The sequence below is a fragment of the Callorhinus ursinus genome, unplaced genomic scaffold, assembly GCF_003265705.2.
Source record: "Callorhinus ursinus isolate GAN/ISIS: 27379988/994484 unplaced genomic scaffold, GSC_fseal_2.0 scaffold6, whole genome shotgun sequence".
In the NCBI taxonomy this organism is placed as follows: Eukaryota; Metazoa; Chordata; class Mammalia; order Carnivora; family Otariidae; genus Callorhinus; species Callorhinus ursinus.
The window spans coordinates 71793427-71817848 of NW_027397068.1; the positions used below are offsets into that span (position 1 = coordinate 71793427).

Below are 24422 nucleotides of genomic sequence, written 5' to 3' on the forward strand. Positions count from 1 at the left end.
GGATGGAGGGGTGGATGGAAGGAAGAATGGGGAAGGGGAGGGATGGAGGGATGGGACTTGAAGGGGAAAGTGACCTCCTTTCTGTCATTTTTGCTTCCTCTTTCTTCTCTCTCCTGCTTAGAGGTGTAGAACTAACTCCTTGGCTCCAGGCTGGTGCTCTGAGCCTGGTATCACCATGGGCCACTGTGTCCTGTGCCCTTTGCCGTGTTGGCGTCTGCTCTGTGTGGCGTTGGGGTGGGTCATACAAGAGCTGGCTAAGGAAGCTGGAGTCTACCCGAGCATGGTCTGAGCCAGAGAAATGTCGGTCATTATTCCTAGGATGTAGTTGTTACCATGTCAACCCCATTGCTGATGCTCCTTTCCTGAAATGCGGGTGTCAAACCTCAGAGGAAAGAAGCTGAGTAAGAGGGTCCCTCCCTCCTGAGAGGATAGTGCCCTCCCCTCTCCAGACATGCACGCACACACACCTGCACGCACCTGGAGCCCATGCACTCTGCTCACACCTGCCAGTGTTTGGGGGGCAGCAGCCTGCAGGCTGCTGGGGCAGACACGAGTCTCCAAATATAACTCTCATTTTCTCTCCTCTGTCTCTGCTTTAGTTGCAGGAACTTGGTCAGTTTAAAGGATTTAATAAATCCGTGGAAAATTTGTTTCTGTCTGTTACCACCCACATGAAAAGTAAGTGGATGCCTCTCTATGTGTTCTCCCCACCACCAGCCAGGCCAGCCAAGCCCACCGGCCAAGGGGACCTCTGTCTCCAGCTCCTGGGGAGAGCCACAGCCCCAGCCCTTCACCCCTCCACCTGCAGAGCAGGCCTCTGGTTTCCTGGGGGTAGAGGAGACCCCCTTCGGCCCCTTGGACTGGCTTAGTTTACCCCCACTGCTGCCCAAACCTGGCAGAGCTCAGCGCTTGGTGGGAAGGAGTCGGCTTGGACCAGTGCAGGCAGGTGCCAAAGGCCCTCCCATGGCCCCACAAAGACAGGGGGGTGGGACAGCTCCAGTGAATGAGATCTGGGAGGGAGCTCTCCCGCCAGGCATGGCCCCGCGTCTGTCGTTTGCGCGGAACTGCTTGTCCGTTCTTCTTTCCGTCTTGGTCAATTTATCTTCTTCAATGGGCAGTAATCATGTGATTTGCAGATGCAAGGGACCCAGAACTACCACTGCTTAGAATCTTGCCTCTTTCAATGTTCTTTCTGCTCAGATATTCTTCCCTGTTGATCTTAAACCGCAAAGCCCAGAGAATAGCCCCTGCGCAGGCCTGCAAAAGTGCCCAGAGAGACGGTCCCTGGGGGCGGGGGGCAGGGGGTCTCAGGCACCCACTCCCTTTCACAGTGCTTCTGTTTGGCTTCTACCCATGCCGGTGCATAGGGATGGGCTCAGTGTTGTCCCTTGGCCTTGAGACAGTCTTATTACTTGATTTTAATTAGTTCTCCGTATTCCCCACAAGCCCTTCTGAGTTGCCTCGTGACAACTCAAATCAAAGCACCACTTTTCAGACAAGCAGAAAGGTGGCTGTCTCACAAGACAGTCTGTCCCCCTCTGCTTCAGAAAGATGACGAAGCAGCCAAATTTCGTGCCGCCTGCTTGCTAACAGAGCTCGGAGGTTTAAAGTCACCCCGTTAGTCTGCCTGGCTTTCAGACAACATCCGCCCTCCGTGTGCACCAGCCTTGGACGTGGGTTTCCAGCTGTAAGAGCTGCCTGACTTTCAGACAACATCCGCCCTCCGTGTGCACCAGCCTTGGACGTGGGTTTCCAGCTGTAACAGCTGCCTGAACTCTGAGTCCCTGGCTCTGTTCCTGCTGCCGCTCTTCTTGCCGAGATTTCTCAGCGTCTCTTTCCAGAAGCACAGCCTCTACCCAAATCCACGCGGCTTCTGTGAATCCCCTCCCACCGCCATATTCTGGAGTCCTGCCTCAGCGTTCACTCTGACCTGGTAATCCCTCAGCCAGACACCCAGAGAGGCAGGACACACCCTCTGACGCATGCTGGGACCCACACACGGGTACGCTTGGGTGGCTTACGTACCCATAGCCCCGCCTGAGACAGGCTCACCCGTTTGAGACTTGCCAGTTTAATACCTTGAGTGTAATGATGATGCCATCTGTATAAATCAGCAGACCCAGGTGGAGAGCCGAGGCTAATCCCTGGGCGGGGGCGGGGTGGAAGGTTCCAAAGAGCAGAGCAGCATTGAGTCTCTGCCACGAGACATGGATCGAACCCCTTAACCTGTACCCCCTCCCTGCTTGTTCAGGCTCTAGTACTTCATGGGATGCCAAACCCTCAGCCCAGAGGCAGGGATGAAAAAAACCCAGCTTTCTGGGCCCGTGGGAGGGATGGTCTGCCCACCGGCTCTCCCAGGTGGTCCGGGGGCTTCGGGAAGGGGCACAGACTACACACCCTTCATTGGGTCTCTGCCTCAGGGCGCGCAGCAGGGTGGGGCTGACTCCCGTTTCTTCAGGTCCTCAGCTGGTGGGCACATGTCCCTCTTGATCCTTTGTGCAGCCTGTTTCCTACAGAAGTGGTACAGAGGACAGCCTCTTTCTGGTGTCACCTGGGGTCTCTGGGGGGACGGCTGGAGGGGGCGTTGGCCCGAAGAGTTTGGGAAGCTGCCCCAGGGCTACAACCCCTGGCAGCTGAGGTTGCCCAGGGAAGCCAATCCGGCGGGAAGAAGTAAGCAATTCCAGCCCTTTTTATTATGGCTGCATTTCTAGGAGATTCCAGCACCCTGGCCCCACTTTGAAGGGGAGAAGGAATAAGAACGTTGATTTTCGCGTCAGGGAAGCCCTTCTGTGCTTCTTGCTGTTAGTTTTCCTTTTCACCCGATAATGCCGATTCCGAGCCTAGTCGTTAGAAGCTGAATTGCTTGGGAGGCGCCCCCACCTGCCTCGTCTGTGAACGTAAGTGGACCAGATGAAGGCACAGGCTCTGGGGTGAGTGTCATACAGATGGCAGGGGGAGGACACCGTCCCCCAAGGCAGGGGCTTCTCCTCCTGGGGCCCTCACACCCTTCGTAGCGGGGCTGGGGTTTGGCTGTACGAGGAGTTCATGTTCACTGTCAGCTTCAAGGGTCTGGTGTGTGCCGGGACGCTGCTAGCTTCTGGGCGCAGAAAGATGCCCCACGGTTTCCGGAGGGTAGACCTGAGGACAGTGTGGACAGTAGTGCTCTCACGCAGGAGAAGTTCCACACATCCTGGTGGGAAGGAAAATGCCCTGAGGTTTTGGGGGCCAGGTGAGGTTCTCCTCTAGAGAAAAGAGACGCTCTGCAGACGTACGCCCTGGCAGCACATGCAGGAGGTACCCAAGAAATAGCATCTCAAGGAGTGGATCAGGAGACAGGAGGCTCTGGAGCCGGGCTGTCCAATATGCTAACAGCAGGTGGCTCCTGAAATATGGCCTGCCCGAAAAAAGGGTAAAATACACACCAGATTCCAGAAACTTAGTGTTAAAAAAAAAAAGTAAAAATTTCATTAATTGTACAGCATGGGGAAAACAGTAATATTGAAACAATCTTACATGGGGAAGGATGGTAACTAGACTTAGTGGGGTGATTATTTCATAATGTGCACCAGAAACTAGGACGTATTCTGTGTCCATTACCCAATTAAAAATTTCATTAATTTTCATATTGATTATATATTTTAACAATATTTTGGGTATATTGTGTTACATGAAACAGTGTTAACATCAGTCTTACCTGTTTCTTTTTTAAATGTGGCTACTAGAAAATTTGAAATGGCATACGTGAGCAACATTATTATCTATTGGAGAGCGCTGCTTGAAAGATAGTTTTAAGGTCCTCTTTGAGAGAGACAAGGACCCCGGGGAAAAGGGAAGATGTTTTGGGGGGACAAAAATCATCTTTGAGGTGGTTTGCTCGCTTCTGGGTGTGGATTCCTTCCTTCTCACTTTATTCACCTTTATTCTTGGCCTCTATTACACTGCAAAAAGAAGTTGTATTTCCAGGGTTTGCTTATTAAAATAATTATAGGGGTACCCTGAATGTGCTTCCACCTCTCTTCAAAAGGTCCCAAGAGATGATATTTAGTTATAAGTCTTTGTAAGGAACCTCTAGAAAGCCGGCTGGTTTGTGAGGCTGCCTTTTTTGTGCTTGGACAACCGGCCGCTCATGGTGTGTGGCCCAGGATGCAGGGTAACCTGTCCGGAAGACCTCCTTCTAGCTCCCGCCATGACGGTGGCTCTCTGCTCACAGAAGCACGTGGCCACGGGGTCACCTTTTGGGAATCCGACTCTTCTGTCCCGTGCACGGCGCAGTGTGGCCCGTGTCCAGCACGCCGTGTCTGGGGACGCTCCCCCTGGCCCCGGAGCTGGGTGTTGGATGTGCCATCCTCCCCACACAGCAAGCCTCGCCTTGGGAGACCTTGGGGGCTCCTCTGGGTGTGGTTGCAGGGGCTCCCAGAGGAGGGCCCCATGAGTCTGTCAAAGCTGTGTGCTCCCCCTGTCATCCCTTGTATTTGTTTTCTAGAGCTTTCCAAGTCCCAGAACGACATGACCTCTGACAAGCAGCTCCGGGCCACGGGTCCCAGGCAGTGTGCTAGCCGGACGGAGAGGAGAAGCCAGTCTGACACTGCTATCAACGTCACCACCAGGGTACTCCCCAAGGCCCCCCCCGGGCCGCCCAGAGAGCCACTGCCTGCCCATTTCCTCTATAGATTTAGTCTTCCTCTTATTTTATAGCACCACATTAAGCAGTCTGAAAAAAAAAACATAATTATAAACCCCTCTCTATTGGGAAGGCCTGGCCAAATGACAGTCAAATTTCAGGGTCGATTTGGAAAATAGTTGAGAGCAGGGAAAAGCTTCAGCCTAATCCCGAGCCCCTGGGGCTTCTGGGTGTCTGCCGGAACTCCCTGCGGGCTTCAAGGCCACTCCAAAGGCAAGGGGCCCACCTGCAGGGCCGAGGTGGGCCAGGTGATTCCCTCATGGAGGGTCAAGAGGCCTTTCTACTTGGCAACAACCTCCAGTTAAAATCTGTCCTGGTCTCTGATAGAAACCACTAAAAACATAAATGCTGCATGACCCCCCGGCAATCACGAGGGAGGCGCTCTCCGGGTATCTAAGCCGCAAGAGAGAGCACACCTAATAAAGGCTTTTAAGGAAATAATTAGTCTGGCTTTCCACCAGAATTAATCAAGTCTGAAGCAGATGCGCTGGGACAGGGGAGAAAGCGACTTTAGAATCAGAACACCTGCATTCTGGTCCAGCTGAGGTGACTTGGCTAGGGCAGGTCCCACCACCTGGCTGTTGACAGGGTCAATAGGACCACTCTGGTTGGCTGGACAGGGCAGGTGCTCCTTCTCTGCAGCTGCGGGCTCCACTCACGATGTCCCCAGATAGACTGCTCTAGGCAAGAGGTTAGCCCCACTCTCCTGCGGGAACTTCCACACACAATCGCAAGGTTTCAGATTCTGCCTCCATCAGTGACCCTCTACCTTGGGCATGTCACGTGAACTCCCTGAGCATCGATATGCTCTTGGCGAAATGAAGCAGATAATTCTCGTTCTGCCCAAGGCACAGGTCGCTTGTAAAGATCCCCCGAGATAATACAGTATCTAAATTGCTACCTAAGCCATTTAAATCTTACTATGTGCCAGACTCCACTCAAGGCTTTCCCTGGATCATCTCATTTTATCCTCACACTATCCCATGAACCATGGATTGCATTTGACCCTGTTTTGCATTTAGGGAAACTGAGGCTTAGAGCGACGAAGTCACATGGCCGGGGTTACATAACCAGAAAGTGGTGGGCGGTCTTGCTTTGGAGGCTGAACTCTGGAGCAGCTGTTCTCAGGTTTAATGTGTGTATGAGTCATTTGGGAATGTTGTTGACACGCAGAGGCTGATCAGTAGGTTTAGGGCAGGTGTGAGATGCGGAGCGTCCGATGAGTTTCTGAGGAGCTGTTGGGTGAGCAGGTGATGCTGCTGCCGCCCCTGGGACCTCCCGAGATTGAGGAGACAGCATCGAGAGCATGTGAGATGTATTCGGGAGGCCTTTAAAACTCCGAAGTGCAAACAAGTGTTCGTTCCCGTGGGCACCCCGGGGTCTGCACAAACACCATCCCGGCCACCGTCCCTGAGTCAGCAGATGGAGCATAAGTTAGTGCGCATTCAGGAGACACTATGTTAATTCTTACAAAAGTACTGAGATAGATAATGTTACTCCCACGAAAAAGATCTAGAGCCTGAGCTTTAGCCATAGGGTAACCGTCCTAATAGATAGATAGGTAGATAGATAGGTAGATATAGATGGATAGATAACTAATTAAATGTGGAGCCAGGAGTAGGGTCCAGGTTTGTATGGTTCTAAATTCTATACTCTAGGTCCCATGTAAGGAGGACAAATGAGGGCCACAATCATTGGGATGAAGCCCCTGTGATGCTAACTCTCACTAAGGTTACCAGGCACCATTGTTGGCCTGCTGGGTAACTGCAAGGTTGTCTAATGGGACCAGGGAGCTTGAGGGTAGAAGCGAGGAAGACCAGGGACGGCCATGGCTAAAGAGCACCCATCCTGCAGACACTCCGCCATGCACGTCCAGTTTGCTGCCATGCTCTTGGCAGGACATGCTTTCTACTTTTTGCAGGCGTCCTCTCTCCCCACCTTACTTGAGGATATGGCTGTTTTAAGGAGCAATTTAGCCACCTGTTTATAAAGTCCTCAGCAATCATGGCCTGCTCTATAAATGCTAAATAATTACGGGGTTGAAATATAAAGGGTACATCTTTAAATAGGACGTTTGTCAGACTGCAATTACACATGCCCTAGCTGGCGAGCTCATAAAAGTCACACTCACATTTTCATTGGAGCACTCCGGAGCATTTTGCCAACATCAAGCACACGATGTGGTGCCCTTTGGGAGTAGGGACGTCAGTGCCCACTTTGCAGGTGGCTACACTGAGGCACAGAAAGAGCAGATAACTTTCTTAAGGCCACATCATGACGCTGGGCTGGTAACTGAGAAAGCAGCTCAGACTCGCTTCTCTGACCATTAAGTGTGAACGGCATGTTCTGGAAATGTCCTGTAGAGACCCTCCCTTCAGCATCTGGGCCAGGACTCTTGAGAGGCGACTTCTCTTCCCCATCCTTGGCGAGCTCCTGTGCATCCCCATGGGATTTTATTGCGCATCTTATTAATGTGTGGCGGATCTATAGTGGCCAAAAAGACACGCACCTGTTAACCAGGAAGGAAACACAAGAAGGGTTTGGGAGGGGCTATCTCTGAGGAGAGGGAACAAGGACGCAGGCGGGGAAGAAAGCTTTCTTTCATTCTATGCCCCTTCATGTGAAGTTTTCCCACGTAGGTCTGAAATCTGAAGAAACCACCGGGCCCCGGGCGTGGCGCTCCTGCATACCTCCTCTCCCTGCACCTGCTGGCCACACTCAAAGGCTGAGCAGCCAGAGGAGAAGAGGGGAGGCAGCAGCGTTGGGTTTAACCGTGCAAACACTTGGTCCTCAGACTTGAGGGCTGTGGATCCCTCCCGACCCCCCTGCCCCGGGATGGTCCTAGGAGATGCAGCCTCCCTCTCAGCTGGGATTCGACGTTGCTCAGAGCATGGCCTGTTGGCCGAGCCCAGCCCCTGGGTTTTCTGATACTTCAGCTGCTCAGTGTGGCAGTGGCCACTCCCTTTCTCTTATTTAAGATCAGCAAAAAAAAAAAAAAAAAAAAAATCCCAAAGGCACAGATTGTGTGGTTCCGGGGAGTCCATAATTTGATCAAGTCAAGCCTAATGTTTATTGATCTTTCAGCATAGAATATTAAACTTATTAACTCTGTGCAGAGTAGACCTCATTTGGGGCCATCATTTTTCTCTGTAATCTGGCCCAAACTAGATAGTTATCGAAATACATTAAAAATCACAGGGGGAAAAAAATGCCTGTCTCCACAAGGTCGATAAGCTGCTCTTTGAATCTCGATGCTCTTTAATGGCATGGACCTGACAAAGTCATCCAGGTCCTTCTGAATTTACTGGGGAAGAGTTGAACACGACATTTCAGGTTGATTCCTTAGTCAGAATAGGCATGTTCTTCAGAATAGTGTCGACTTTTCTAATAATTTCAAAATATGTATATTTGCACTTAAGCTTCATTAAAGGTTTTCCAGAATCCTAACATATTTAGAAGCACAATCATTGCTGGCTATGAATTCGATATGCCATGTGATCACTATTATAAGGATAGTTCTCTTTGTTCCTTTTCAGAACTTTCTGTCATCAGTATTTTTTTTTATGATTTAAAAACTGTGTTGCCTTAAGGAAAATGGAATTAAGTGATTATTGAACCCCTCAGTGTCACAAAGCTTTGTAGTAATATTTAGCTCATTTTATTCTTTCTCTGCCGGTCTGATGGCCGCCTTGTTTGCTGTTTTCAAATGGAATCTTCCGCACTCTCCAAGGCCATCCCCTGAAGCGCTCGGAGGGTGGAGGCCTTGCGGTAGGAGAACCCTCTGACTAATTCTTCCTTCCTACTTCCTCCCACTTGGAGTTTCTCGGGAAAACTTTCCTCCTGCCTCAGAAACGGACGTTCCTTCCCAGGCACGGGGTCCATCCTCCTCTCTCCCCTCTGGGACCTTGCTCCTTTAGCCCCACACTTACCCTGTCTCTGTTTCTCCTCAGCCTGCAAGTATGCCCCGACCTTCCCCACCTTAAAAAAAGGAAGCAGCATCTTTTGAAAGATTCCCTTCAAGCTGCTCTTCCATTCCTTTGTCACGGCCCAAATCCATGAAAATGCCCTCTGCTCTTGCTGTCACTGCACTTGCCCTGCTTTGCCCTCCCTCCTGTTCACTCCTAGCTTCCGTGCAGTCCATTCCCCATGCCAGTGTGACACTGCTCCCCGGGGCACCCCCAGGCACCCCTGATTGAAGAGCATGGTGGCCAATTTGAACATCATCCTCGTCAGTGACTTTGTCGCCTTTGACACAGTTGACCAGAATTCCATTCTTTTCTTTAATTACAAATGTGATTTTATTGCTTTTACATATAATAAAACCCATGCCTACACTAATGAGAATTTGGAAAACAGATGAGGAGGAGGAGGAAGGGAAGAAGAAAAAAGAGGCACAGCGTTGAGCCAGGACAGTCACTTGGAGTACACATGGACACTCGCTTTATGAAAATGGCATCATGGGGCGCCTGGGTGGCTCAGTCGGTTAAGCACCTGACTCTTGGTTTTTGGCTCAGGTCATGCTCTCAGGGTCATGAGATTGATCCCCGCATCAGGCTCCGCACTCAGCAGGGAGTCAGCCTGGGATCTCTCCCTCTCCCTCTGCCCCTCCTCCTACTCACTCTCTCTCTCTCAAATAAATAAATAAATCTTTTTTAAAAAGGCATCATGCCACACACATCCGCTTTTGTAATTTGCTTTCTTAAGAACCTCTAACATTATATTTTAATTCCTTCCATGTCAATGCATATATATCATCATTTTTTACAGCTACTTTTTAGGGCTTATAATTCATGCTGCCAAACTGCCCTCCTCTGGGGTTGACTCAGTTTACTTGACCACTAGAAGTGGAGTAGCCTGCTTTTCAGCACCATTGCTGGCACTAAATGTTACACTTTCTATTTTAATATTTGCTGATTTGATAGGCAATTTTTTAAGAAATCTGCATTTCTTTAATTTTAGGTGAGTCTTTTCTCATTCTCTTTTCTCCTCTTTGAACATCCTTCATCCCTGACATCTTCCCCTTGGATCTGGAACTCTTCCAGGCTGCTGTCTCCTCCCCTGGACCGGCTCTTTGGTGTCCCCAAGCTACCTGTTCTCTGGGCAACCTGACACATCAGGAATCTGTCTGGCCTCTTGAGTCTCTGCGGGTTGCATGGGTCGCTGGCAAGTGTAGGAACATGCTCTGTACTTGACCCTCGTGATGGGGCCTCCACTCGCGATGCCCCACCTTTGAGTCTCTTCCCAGCCAGGCTTCAACCTCCCACTCAGGTCGTACTTCCCCCAAAGATCATCCCGACACCCTCTTCTGCATCAGCTCTCCCTCCCCCCCTCTTTTCCATTGACTTGGCTTGTGACTCCATTTCAGTGGTGTATCTATTTCTGACCAGCTAGGCGAACCCCTGGAGGGCGGACAGTGCATCTCCTCCTTCCCCTTCTCTGTACCCATACCCCCCTTTCCGCCCCAGTACTTGGAGCGGTGGGTCAAAGATAGTGTTGCTTAACACATGTCGGACGGACTTGAGCTGGCGCTCCGGGGATCGAGAGCATAAACCGTAAGAATAATCTGGAGCTAATCACTTCTTTCACTTGCTCGCTAATATTCTCAGTCTTTCATTCCCGAAAATTACAACTACGCTGCAAATGTTGTATTTCCGAGTCCCACTTCCAACCCGGCATCAAAACCTGAAGTCTAGATTCAGAAACTTCGTGTGTTCAGCCAGGAAGAGGTTTCCTACCTTGTGCAGTGTGTTTGGGAGTTTCTAACCTCTGCCACGTGTGGCTCCTGAGCATTTGAAATGTGTCTAGTGCAACAGAGGAGCCAAAATTATTGACTTTATCTGCTTGTAATGAATGGGAATTTAAATTTGAATGGCCACACTTAGCTAGTACCTACCACATTGGAAAGCACAGCTGTGTACATTCTAGAAGAGGTACCGACTATTAAAGTGTTTTGATAAAATTAAGAGACATTTTGATTTTTCCCTTTTTCATAAGCACATTAGAGCTTAAACTGATAGGCTAAATATTGGATTTCATGTGATTTAATGCAGGGATCCTTATTAAGGTCAAAGTGTGGACTTAACTTCTTTAAGACTTATTAATCCATAAGTGATCCACCCACCACTGCTCATGAATAGCCCAGTGCTTGCTGGTGCCTGCCGGGGCCCCGCGGGTGTGTGTGTATGCATTTATCCAAGCAGAAATGTGCTCTCTTGCTCGGCACCCAGAAGTTTGCGAATGAGTGCCATCGGGTCATGGATGCAGGCTCTGGTTGCTGTAGTTACCACATTTGAACAAAATCACACTGGGACGCAGACCCCATTATTAATTATGTGTTTCCTTTTCTGGAAGGCAAGCATGCCGGATATTCTGAAACCTCTCAATCAAGAGAGTCCCAAACGCCTTACTAGCCCTGTTTTGAAGCAAGAGGATCTCTCATCCACGCCAACGCCCAGCGCTTTATTCTCAGGAGGTTTGAGACACGTGAGTCTCTTCTAATTCCCTGGACCCATGATGCGTGCCTGTCAGTGTGATGTCGGGTTGGGTTGGTAAGCAAGGGTGGGAGGGAAATGTTGTCCTGCAGGATGAGCTGGAACAGGACAGCAGGACTTGGAAGTAATATTTTCCCTACACGGGGAGCGGGGGAAACCTGGCTATACTTTGATGGTTTCTCTTTTATACACACAAATTTGATAATAAATAATGGTATCTTTGGATGAGAAGTTTTTACTTTCCAAGACATGTAATTTATCAGGTATTTCTCTTACAATTATTTCTGGACCCACAAGTCATGAAGCCATCCTCCTCTTTTCTTCTAGAAGCTTTATGAAAGTTTCGTTTTTATGTGTAGGTCTGTGCTCCAGCTCCTTGATGTTGTGAATGATGGTGTAGGTTGAGGCTCCTTTTCCCACATGGATACTCAGTTATTCTAGCACCATTTATTTAAAAAAAGGCTCTCATTTCCCCCATTGACTTTGGTATCTTTGTTGAAAATCAAGTAACCATGTAAGCATGGGTCTTTTTCTGGGTTCTCTGTTCTGCTCTGACCTTTCCATGTGTGCTGTGGCGAGACCACCCCGTCCTGATTACGGTAGGGAGCTGTGAAGTCGGGTAGCGTGGGTCCTCCAGTTGTGCTCTTCTTTTTCAAAATATTTTAAAGATCGTCTCTGGGGGCGCCTGGGTGGCTCAGTCGGTTAAGCGTCTGCCTTCGGCTCGGGTCTTGATCCCGGGGTCCTGGGATCGAGCCCCGCATCGGGCTCCCTGCTCTGCGGGAAGCCTGCTTCTCCCTCTCTCACTCCCCCTGCTTGTGTTCCCTCTCTCGCTGTGTCTCTCTCTGTCAAATAAATAAATGAAATCTTAAAAAAAAAAAATAAAGATCGTCTCTGTTAAGAGGCAGGCCTTTTAGTCATTCATTTGTTTATTTGAAAACATCGAAGGAATGCTGGCTTTATGCCTGAGACTGTGGTATGTGGTGTGACAGAGCCTCAGAGGACGGGTCACCTCACTGTCATAGCTCTTGAACTTACTAAATAATCTTAGACAATCACAAAGACTCTCCAAACATCAGAGTCCTCATCAAGGAAATGGGTATCAAGCTTGTTCTTTTTATTTCACTGGGTCGTGTTGAGAATCAAAATGCACTCATTCCGTGGTGTTGTTAGAGTGGTTAAGAACTCAGCTTCTAGAAACCACCTTCTTGGTTCACATTCCAGCTCCCCTAGTGTGACCCAGAGTGTACCCTTCAACCTCTCTGTGCATTGGGGCGGTTGGGTTTTTACGGAAAATGGCATTCACTTTAGAAAATGATAAACTTCCCTCCCTCCCCCCACTACATGAATATCTGGTGGAATGTTAAGAAGTCGAGGCAGAAGCGGGCCAGACTGAGCGCTGAAGGATGGCTAACATCCTTGCCTCGGTCCACTGAATGCTGGCGGCCCCCACCCCACCCGTCACTGAGTGCGCCTGCCTCTCTCCGCGCCACTACTCTGCACCCTCACTCCTCACAATGTGGGGCCCAGCAGCGCTGGCATCACCTGGGACCTTCCAGAAATCAGGGTCTCTGGTCCCGCCCCAGACCTACTGGGTCAGCCTCTGCAATCTAACAAGAGCCACCTTGCCCGGGAAGCCTACCCCCTGCCCTGCCTGCCGTCATCCTTCCCTTCTCTCTGTTACTCCTGGTCTCCTCACCTTCTACCGTGTCCTTGCTTTCCCTGCGGGGAATTGTCTACTGTAATTCCGGTGCCCGAGCTGCACCTGCCACGGAAGGAGCACTCGGCAAAAACTTGTGGGACCATGGCACGGCTCCTTACCCGACCGACTGTGGATGGAAAGCCTACTGTGCGCAAACCCCTGAGCCAGGTGCTTCCCCATCAGTCGTTTGCACAGCGATCTTGCCAGGTGGACACTGCTACCCCATTTCTCAAGTGGGGAAACCTGGTTCCCAGAGGTCGAAGCGAACAGTAACCTCGGAGCTCTGACTCAACACCCGGGAGCCGTGTGAGTCAAAGCCCGGGCTCTGTGTGCTGGCCCCCGGATTTGGTGAGCTCTCCAAGGGAGGGGGTTCCCTGGCCGCACCCCTGGTTCAGGTGCACTTGCCTGGGGTGGACCCACACCTAGTAAACCTTTCCCACTGGTGGGAAATGCTGCAGCGGTGAGGAGAAGTGGGTGAGCGTGTGTCTCTCACCCAGGCTCGGTTTCTTAGGGCAAGTCCTTCGAAGCCACCCCGCAAATTCAACACGGTTCCCTTTTCCCTGTCTTCTGTCTGGTGTGCTCTGATTTGTGCCCTTCAAGGTACCCTCGTGAGGTTGAGTTATTCTGTGATTACGCCTCACCTGTTCGCTTTAGACTGAAGCAGTGTTTGTCTGAGGAAACTAAACTCCCACAAAGCAAATACTGATTATTGCTTCGAGCCCAAGGATGTTGCCCATTCTCCTGACAGACATTGACATTCTTTGAGAAGCAGGAAGTCAGGGCCAGGAAAAGCTTTACTAAATCTCTGCTTAGTACAAGAGGAGAAATACAAAGGGGCGTTAAGCAGGGGAAACAACCTCCCAGGTCGTTAAATCAGTGCAAAATGAAAGCAAGTGCTATTTTGGGGGTCATCTTAGCCAATTTTAGAAGCAATAGGGGTCAGTGTGGGCAAGGGTGTGGAGTGGCAGACATTCTTAGAAACTGCTTGGTATGTTTATTCAGAGGAATATTTATAGCTATGAAAAATAACGTTGAAGAATATTAATATAGAAAATACACATTGGTAAATGAGCCTATAAGGTTACAAAATAGTATTATAGGAGGGGCGCCTGGGTGGCTCAGTTGGTTAAGCGACTGCCTTCGGCTCGGGTCATGATCCTGGAGTCCCGGGATCGAGTCCCATGTCAGCCTCCCTGCTCGTCAGGGAGTCTGCTTCTCCCTCTGACCCTCTTCCCTCTTGTGCTCTCTGTCTCTCATTCTCTCTCTCTCTCTCAAATAAGTAAATAAAATCTTTAAAAAAAAAAAGTAGCACATATTTATAAAAACAAAATGGTTCTACTACAGACATTGCAAACAAGTGAAAGGATTATACCAAAATTTGACCCCGGAATGATGGGGTTATGCTTTTCTCTTAAAATTTTTCTGGGGGCTCATCTGTATTTCCTGTATTTTTTCCATAAGTGTGTAATGTTTTGGGAGGAAAAAAATAGTTTGCTTTACAGAAAAAAAAAAAAAGAAAGAAAAATCCAATCAGAAGGAGTGGGAACTTGGTGGTGTGAAGAAATACATTAATTTTTTAGACTTCCTACGGGAGAAAAATTCCTACCAGAGTTCCTGTCTGGTTTTTAATTTTGTTTATACTTCTGTTTAAAAAACATCTAAAAAGGAATGCATTTATATCAGTGTTTTCATGGAGTTTACATTTTTCCTGCCAGAAGGTGTTGTGATTGGCTGGAGTGACCACGGGAAGTTCACTTTGGAACTCCTTAGATATGGAGGTTGGCAGAAGTTTGAGAGGGAGCAGATTTTTAATCAAAGAATTAAAAAGTCCAACTCCCCAGGTGTTTTCTTTAAAGATAAATTTGAGACGTGGGATGTCATCCTGGCATTTGGGTCACTTCTAAATAGGGACTGGCTCAAAATGTTCGCTCGGTCCATCATACAGAGGTGTGTGTGGAAATTCTTCATTTTTCCATTAATATTTCTGAATTTGTCTGGCTCTACTGATTTTTTAAAAGAGTATTGTATTTAGCTATCTACCCATATTAATGTGTTTTTGTTGAAAAACAGAATAAAAAAGGATGACTATATTATGGCCTATTCATCTAATGGAATACTGTTTTGGGAGTGACAATGAATGAGCTCAAACCACACCTGACCACGTGGATGAATTTAAAAAACAGAATATGTGCACAGTAGGAATACTAATTATATAAATTCCAAAATCAGGTGAAACCAACCAATATGTGGTTTGGGGGATATATACATACGTATTAAAACCATAAAGAAAAACAAAGATGATTAACAGGAAACTTTGAAACAGCATTTACTCAGGGACAAAAATGAGAAGAGACTGGACGGGGCGGGGTGGGGGCAGGGCCCTTCTGAGGTCCTGCTTATGTTATTTTCCTCCAGCTGAGTGGTGGGGCACATGGATGTTCATTTTATAGTTACTATTTAACTAGAGGTATCCATTATATGCACTTTTAATATATGTTTCACAGTAAAAAAAAAAAAGAAAGGGAGAAAAACAAAGGAAATGATTCGCTCAGCTTATGAAGGATGGCCACATTGTGTGGCATTTTCCAAATGGTAATGACTGTCCTATACTCAGTATGCATGGGGACAGTTCTAAGTCTCTACATGCATTAACTAACTGAGCCTCGTCCCAATCTTATGAAATAGATCCTCATTTTACAGATGAGGAAACTGAGTCTACAGTGGGTAAGAATATTTCTCAAGATCACACGGCCACTGAGGGTCGGGACCCGGGGCCGAATGGAAGCCTATCTGGCTCCATGGCCACCATCTTGAACACTCGGCAGTAATGATCTCAGTGTGCTCTTGGTGATCAGGATTTTTTTTTTTTTTTAAAGAATACAGTTGACGTTGAACAATGTGAGACCTCCTGTGCCATCGAAAATTCGTGTATAACCTCCAACTCCCCTAAAACTTAACTCATAGTCTACTGTTGACCAGAATCTTTACTGATAACATTTACAGTCAGCTGACACACATTTTGAATGTTATATGTATAAGGTACTGTATTCTTACAATAAAGTCAGCTAGAAAAAAGAAAATGTTAAGAAAACCATAAGGAAGAGAAAACACGTCTACAGTACTGTACTGTGCTTACTGGAAAATTCTGCATAGTCAAACCCACGTTGTTCAAGGGTCAACTGTAGATGTGGTTTCTGCTGACCCCTCGCTTCCTGCCTTTGTGAAAGGAGAGGGCATCGAGGCTTGCTTGCCGTTACAGTAGCTAACTCGTGCCCTTCAGAGAAATCACCGAATGCTCCCTGCCTGCCTTAGCTAGTTCTCCTTTGCTTGTGCTCAGATTGACTTTTCTTACAAACCCCTTTCATTCGAGCACCAATGGCTCGAATGAAAGTCCGGCTGAGTTCTTAGTGGCTCTTCTGGGCCAGCACTTCTGGGTTGCCTCCATGGGCTGCTCAACGTTGCAACTTGCTCCAAGATTCTGTTCCGGCTACAAAGAAAATAGAACCAGAAAACCTTCCCAAGGCAGCAGTGGTAGAGACATAAATTATCTCGGGAATGTGGTTGACCAAAGGATGTGCTCTGCTGTCCTTTCATTATCTCAGGCTATACTTTCCCTGGCTAAGCGGGTACAGCAGCTGAATTGCTCAGAGACACTACTGTAAGCTGGTGGCCCGAGGAGTTCGGCCCCTCCGTCGTCTTCCAGGTCTGCTTCTGATTCTCTGTGCAACTTTTGGGTGGGTCCCAGCCTACCCTGAGCTCCGCTAATGTACTTATGAAATGAAGGATGAGTAATTATAATGCTCTCTGGATGCATTATAATTCTGGTCACCACGCTGGATGAGCCAGGGGCAACCTTCTCCGCACCCCGCAGTGGGGCAGACCTCATGCCTGGTGTGAGTGTGCAGGGATCAGATCTGCCCCGTTTTGTCACCTACAGGCCAGTCGTCCCGGGCCTGATGCATTTCTCTGGGTAGCTCAGTTTCTTGCTCTCAGAACGTTTCACACCTCCAGTTCTTTCAAAACTCATTCAGATCTGCTACCCTGCTCCTTTTCCTCATTTTCAACAAATAAACATCCTTTTTCCTTTTCAAAAAAAAAAAAAAAGAATTAGCTCAGAATTGCCTAATCTTCTTGATATCACAATTAACCTCACTGGGTCTGTACCCAGCCTACTCTCCTTTCCCTCCTGCACAGAAGCAGCCAGTCATCCGAGCGATACCTGGGTGCCCGCCCTCTCCTGCCCTTACTGTTTCCTCCGTGAACGATAGCACATCTTTTTTTTCTCCGCCTTTATGGTTTTTCGTCTTTGTCTTGATTTTCATCAGTTTTATTATGTGCCTACATGTGGCTTTATTTAAAAATAGTTTGCCTCTGGAATCCACAGTTAATGACTTAAGGAAGTTCTAGAAGATTAGGACGACCACCCAAGTGAGCCTTCTCACTTCAGTTCTATGGCTCCTTCGGGCACAAGACCGCGTACCCCTTCATGCCATAATGTTTACATAGAGCACTTCTAAATCAAAGTACTGCAAGTGCTTTCTCTATCCCCTTCGTAAATATTTACTGAGGATCTACCATGAGCCAGGCACTGAGCTGGGTGCTGGAGATACAGTGAGGGCAGGAACGCGCAGAGAGCCCTGTGCTCTTGGAACTTCCAGTGGCACGGAGAGGTGGGTGTGACTCTCCTTCCAAGAGAATGTTCTTTTGCTTCCAGTGGACAGCTAGAGGGAAGGTAAACAGCCCTGACCCATCTGGTGTTGAGCTCGTTCAAAGCTGGGTATCAGGCTTTGTGAGGACCGCCCCATTTCCTGTGGACTCTTGCTCCTGGGAAGGAAGCCGGGTGGGGGTGGGGGGTCCCCACTGAAAGTCTGGAGGTCACCAAGCGCCTCCTCTGTGGCGGGCTCCTCCAGGAAGAAGAACTTTGGAAAGCATTTTTAAGTTTCTCAGCTGCTCAGTGAGAGCTTCCAAATCAGCAAAGCCCTTGAAGGGCAAAGAAGCATCTAGTGTGGCTCCCACTTCGCTGCATTTCTGCTTTCTCTGTGAACTTGGCGGCTCAAGCTCTTTGTGCCTTCAGGGCCCCAGACACCAGTTTTTGTCTCCCAGCCCTTGGCTTCTGAGCTCCTGTCTTCCAGCCCTGCCGGCTCGCAGGGTTGTGGACAAATGCCTCAGAGGGAGACACAGAGCACCAGCTCATGCCCCGGGGCTCCCCTAGTAGCTTGGACCCTTGGTGCTGGCTGTCCTGGCAGCCGTACGACACCTTGAAACTGTTGGGGCTTAATTCCGTTTTCTGTTTGTTCTTGGCAGAGAAGTTGCTACACTGCAACTTAACCTGACGTGGCCTGAAGTGAGGTCCCGGGACGAATGCCACGTTAATCATTGGAATTTCTGAGCCCCTGCATGCACGCCCTCCTTCTGCTCTGCCAAGCATCTCTATCATTCCTTCTTCACTCTTGGGCACCTCCCTGATTCCTGCTGTCTTACCGCTCCTTGCCTTTGTGAGTGTGAAACGTAAAGACTGTTCTCCACTCGAACGATTGTGTGGGTGTTGGCAGATCCCATTTTTCAGAGCCAGTGACTGGGTGCGGTGAAGTTAGTTGGTTCTTGGCATTAGTTAACTCAGTCTTTGGCTTCTGGGCCCCATAGAGGTTAATTCTGATGAGTTGTTGGTTTGGTTCGGTTTTGCTCTCTCTGCAGTGAGAGAGAAAGCCCCAGACTTTCGTCTTAGTTTCTTCCCAGGATGTTTTACAGCACGGAGGATCTCGCTGGGAATTAGAAGGGGAAATCCTTCAGGCTTCCCTATTTCTAGAGAGTCAGCACTGAGATTTCTGCCGGGGGATGGGGCAAATATTTAAGCAAGTGTAATAGTACGACAGCAGTGGGTTTGTCTCTTTAGGCACGGGCATTCCGTGCCACTTAGCTACATCACCTAAGCTCATAGTGCCTTAACTTATAGTGGCAGTTCTGTTTTTCATTGAAATACCCATAAAAATTTAAACAGAATTTATTGTTGTCTTTGGGCTACGTCCTTTACACATTTTATTCCATTTACTTCTTACCGTAACCCCGGGAGACGAGTATTCATTTGTCCATTTAGACTTTGACACAGCTAAGCAGTAGCAGCAGGATGCGTCGGAACCCAGCTGTATCTGATTCCCAGTGCTGGTACTAAGCACCCCCGCTCTGCTGCTTTCGGCAGGGCTGTTCCTGCCACGGGTATTATCTGCCCTCCTGAGACTTATCTTTGCAGAATTGCGCGGGAGATAATCCACTTCATCCCAACTGATTTGTGTTAAAGAATGAGATTGTGTAACCTTTATTGCTACGCAAACACCGTATTTGGGCTAGACCGGGCTTTCTGAGGATTTCCCATCTCCTTAGGACAGACTATGTGGCCACTTATTTCGGCAAAGTACAAAGTGGCGTAGTATTAACTTATTATGAGTCAGGATGCATGTTTTGTGCGAAGTTTGATTAATTTGATATCTTGAAACCAGAACTGCAACAAATACATTAACTGTGAAGTAATTTATTATATCTGTCCTTCTTGATTTCAGGCCAGTCTAATTAGCATTAACAGCACTTGTACGGAGATGGGCAATTTTGACAATGCTAATGTCACTGGAGAAATAGAGTTTGCCCTTCGCTATTGCTTCCAAACCTGTTCTTTAGAAATATGCATCAAGGCCTGTAAGAATCTTGCCTATGGAGAGGAAAAGAAGAAAAAGTGCAATCCGTAAGTTTCTTTATCTAAGTTTTGACATTAGGTGGTAGGCATATTGGGTCTAAAGTTTATATGGGAAAGTAAAAGTCCTCAAATAAACCAAGACAATTGTTTAAAAGAACAGAACTATAAAGAAAACCTATTGAGAATGATTTTAAAGCTGTAGTAATTCAAACAATGGGTTATTGATGCAAGGATAGATAAGTAGGTCGGTCGAGTGGAATCAGAAGTCCAGATGCAGAACTTGGCCTACTTGGAAACTTACAGGATTACGAACAGAGATGAGCAACTTTTTTATGCATGCATTAGACACAGAGGGTTCCCCTTTTGTGAACTTCCCATTCATATCTTTTGGCATTTTTCTACTGGGTTGCTTGCCATTTTTTAATTTATTTACAGGAAGGTTTGGTTTGGTTTGGTTTGGTTTTGCTCTCTCTGCAGTGAGAGAGAAAGCCCCAGACTTTCTTCTTAGTTTCTTCCCAGGATGTGTTTGGATACAACTCTTCATTGATTGTATGTGTTTTATATATCTTCTAGTTGTTGCTTGTTTTCTAACATTGTTTATGATGGCTTTTCTTGAAAAGAATTTGATGTCAGGGAGCCTGGGTGGCTCAGTTGGTTAAGCAACTGCTTTCGGCCCAGGTCATGATCCTGGAGTCCCGGGATCGAGTCCCACATCAGGCTCCCTGCTCGGCGGGGAGTCTGCTTCTCCCTCTGACCCTCTTCCCTCTCTATCTCTCATTCTCTCTCTCTCAAATAAATAAATAAAATCTTAAAAAAAAAAAAAAAAGAAAAGAATTTGATGTCAAATCTGTCAGTCTTCTCCTTTAAAATGTCTGTATTTTGAGTCTGTAGAAAAATTCTACCTGATGGTTATAAATATATCCTTCTCTGTTTTCATCTGTTAGGGTTTTTTCATACTTTGATCCCTTCACCTTAGAACTAGAATTGATTTTCTGTAGGCTTTTTTTTTTTTCTTACATGGAAAACTTTGAGCACACTGTTTTAATTCCCAGTCAGGGAAAGGGGATGGATCGTTGGTCCAGCCAAACTCTGCTCTGCTCGGAACCCTTCAGGAGCTCCTCAGGGCAGGACGCATGAAGTGCATCGCTGCGGAGCACTTACGGGTCTCCATAACAGTGTCCCTCTTGTCCTTCTGGTTTCTTAACTTCTGTTATTCCCCCAACTTATGCCTTTTGCTCCAGGAAAATTGGAAGAGTCGTTGTTTCAAAGCTGTCCCCTGATTTTTTCCAAAGAGAGGCTTTCCTCATGTTTCTGTTGTGACTACTTTCCCGACACCACTCCCACAGGTAGCAGTCAGTCCTGTCCATTCTTCAGACTCCTGTCCAGTCCCATCGGACAGGATGGGACATTATTCTGCCCATGACTGTTCATGCATGCTGAGGCTTCTCTTGTAGTTCTCAAAAGGACTATAGTGAGGTGGTTGAGGGTATGGACATTGAACCCTGGTCCACCATTTATGAGGTTTGACCTTGGACAAGTCACTCAACCTCTCCATACTTCACTAACACAGGGAAAATAATAGCACCTCCTTCAAAGGATTGTTGTAGTGTTTCCCGGAATTTTTCCATGTTAAGCCTTCAGAACGTTGTCTAGAACATAATAAACATTCAACAAATAGTAAGCAAGTGAGGCACAGAGTGCACAGAGAAGTAGACCTAAAACTCCACAGAGGGACCCCCCCCCCCTTGAGGCTTTGGCCAAATTCTCAGGGCTCATACAGACAAGATTTCATGAGGTCTGTCACAGCACGGTTACTGGGGTTGGTGAGCCACTGGGCGTGGCCCAGTGATGGGGCAGATGGAAGCTCTGACCTGCTGGAGCGGAGACTGCTGAACACCCCGGGGCATTCATTAGGATGCAGCTGTAGGATTTCTCTAGCCTCAGAGTAGGGGCTACTCCAACTCACCCTCCCTCAGCCAAATCAAGCCTTGATAGGGTCGAACTGAGCTGCCTGTCAGTGAAATGCCTACTAGAATATTAAGTCAATACTTTTTAAAGGAGAAACAGCCCAGAGAGGATTCTGGGAAGGTGGCAGGGTGGGAAGCCCTGGGAAGCGGTCTCCCCTTGTAAGACAATGATTGCACTGGTAGAAGCTCTCTCATGAAACGGTTTTGGAACTGCAGTCTCTTGAAGGCTTGCAACTTCCAGCGGAAGACTTGGATGGTACATTGGGGTTAATTTCAGTCAATTTCCGCTCTTAGCCTAATAGCTGCTCTCCCTCCCCCCACTCCCAGCCACATGGCAGGCAGCCCGGCTGGTGTTCCCGGAGCAGCTTACGCACCGCTTGCAGGAGTCATCGTGGGCGAATAAAGGGATTCTGTCCTCCAAATATCAGGGTTATGTGCTCTGACTGCAGACTGCCGCTTCTGTCACAGAGGTGCAGACCCAGAAGCAGGCAACCATTGTGGCAATTTCCTCCAGTTGTTGGGGTCCCTTCCCATCTGCGGGTCCTCAGGAGGATTACCAACAGATTTCTCATCAGATCCTTTAGAGGCCAGGAGGCAGTCAGTAGATATATTCAAAGTGCTAAAGGAAAAAAACAAAACAAAACAAAACAAAAACCCCACGGGTCAACCAAGAATCCTACATCCAGCAAAGCTGTTCTTCAAACGCAAGGGATAAACTAAAACATTCTCAGATAAACAAAAGCTGAGGGACTTTGTCCTGCAGGAAATACTCAAGGGAGCCCCCTGCAGGGTGCAATGGAAGGACACCGCCCGTTATCTCAAGGTCATGCGAAGAAATAGACCTCAGGAAAAGCAAATACACAGGCAATGATAAAAGCTAGTATTATTTAACAATGGTGTGTACTTCCACCTTATATATTTTTAAAAATTATTTGTCTCTTATTATAAGACCGCTGTTTGTTTGTAACTTTGGTTTGTAACTCCACACTTTGTTTTTGACCTAACTTAAGAGACCAATGCATTTCAAAGAAGGATTAGTTTGTGCTTTTGGTTTCACAGTGTAGAAAGGTGTAATTTTGTGACCTCAGCAATGCAAAGAGGTGAGTTTGGCACTAGGAAGGAGCAGAGTTTTTGTTTGCTATTGACGTTAAGATGGTAAAAGTTCAAAGTAGAGTGTTATAACTCTAGGAGATGAGATGTAATCCCCTTGGTAAGCACAAAGAAAACAGCTACGGAACATATACAAAAAGAAATGAGAATGAACTTTAAACTTTTTACCACAAAATTCAGCTAAATACAAACGAATGGGGGGTGCCTGGGTGGCTCAGTTGGTTAAACAGCTAAATTTTGGGTCAGGTCATGATCTCAGGGTTGTGAGATTGAGCCTGGGCTCCGAGCACAACAGGGAGTCTGCTTGAGATTCTCTCCCTCTGCCCCCACCCCTCACGTGTGCGCATGCCTTCTCTCTCTCTCTCTCTCTCTCTCTCTCTCTCAAATAAGTAAATCTTTAAAAAAGTAAATACAAAAGAATGACTATAGTACCACAGTAAATGGGAGACACTAAAGCTAGAAGGTATACAGAAACAAATAGCAAATGACAGAAGTCCCTCCTTATCAGTAATTACTTTCAATGTAAATGACCTAGACCCTCCCGTCAAGAGGCAGAAATTGTCAGAATGGATAAAAACACAGGGTCCAGGGCGCCTGGGTGGCTCAGTTGGCTAAGCGACTGCCTTCGGCTCAGGTCATGATCCTGGAGTCCCGGGATCGAGTCCCACATCGGGCTCCCTGCTCGGCGGGGAGTCTGCTTCTCCCTCGGACCCTCCCCCCTCTCATGTGCTCTCTCTTTCATTCTCTCTCTCTCAAATAAATAAATAAAATCCTTAAAAAAAAAAAGAACTAAGCATTTCTCTTAGAAAACAACAACAACAACAAAAAAACACAGGGTCCAGCCGTTACTGGAATCAGTAGTCCTTGGCATCACCGAAGCGGCCAGAGGAGCCAGGAAAGGGCAGTGTGAGGACCTCACTGGAGGGGTCAGTCTAGAACAGGATTTCAGGGGATGGGCAGAATGCAGGTGGAGAGGCCCCACAAGGGGAAAGTAAAGGGTGAGGCATATACTTCCTATTTTCACATTCTTTTTTTTTTTTTTTTTTTGGTGGGTTGGAGGAAGTGACAGGTGAAGGGAGGACAAGCTGACACAGGACCTCCACATCCAGGCAGGTTCTCTAACCTGCCACCCGTGGAGCCCCAGTAGCCCGGCCTCTGGATCCGTGGTCATCACCACAGGGGCAGGTAATGAGCGATTTAGATGCTAGGGGTAGGGCAGGAGGAGAGCAAGGGAGCTTTACACCCCCAGGAACATTCCAGAGGATTATGGCCAAAGACTGTGTAAGCCAGAAAGTGTGTAGCCAGCACTGTCCTTGTTCCCCACCAAGCCCTTTCTGTCAACCCCCAATCCAGGGGGAAGCAGGGTAAAGAAAATGCTGAGGTCTGATTCTCCTGCTCCCAAACACTTTGTCCCCCTGCCCCCGCCCCCCCTGCTGAGCTCTCACCTTGTCCTGTCTGTGTCTGGCCACTAGGTACGTAAAGACCTATCTGCTGCCTGACAGATCCTCCCAGGGAAAACGCAAGACTGGAGTCCAAAAGAATACGGTGGACCCAACATTTCAGGAGACCTTGAAGGTACTTGCTGGACAAATATTCATGAGCTAAGTCTCCCCGTCCCGGGCTGGGCACCCGGGGCCAGAGTTCAGCAGTGTTCTTCTAAACTTTTGAGTTAGTTAAATATAAGTACAGACACTTATACGTTTCTGTAGGGCTCTGTCAATCAGTGGCAAGTTGGTAGAAAATAAATTTCAGCCTTTGTACAGGAAAAGTGCAGAGTCTGCTGGACTCG

General features: G+C 47.9%; 1 protein-coding gene across 7 annotated transcripts in view; it reads left to right on the top strand.

Annotated features, from left to right (window-relative positions):
• Positions 1 to 24422, top strand: part of SYTL3 (synaptotagmin like 3) — an 89689-nt gene that overhangs the window by 56018 nt on the left and 9249 nt on the right. For all 7 annotated transcript variants that reach the window (XM_025866405.2, XM_025866397.2, XM_025866401.2 and 4 more), the window contains 5 exons: positions 600 to 678; positions 4484 to 4608; positions 11033 to 11164; positions 19426 to 19604; positions 24106 to 24208. In XM_025866405.2, coding sequence (XP_025722190.1) covers positions 600 to 678; positions 4484 to 4608; positions 11033 to 11164; positions 19426 to 19604; positions 24106 to 24208 — 618 coding nt within the window. The remainder of the gene's footprint in view (positions 1 to 599; positions 679 to 4483; positions 4609 to 11032; positions 11165 to 19425; positions 19605 to 24105; positions 24209 to 24422) is intronic.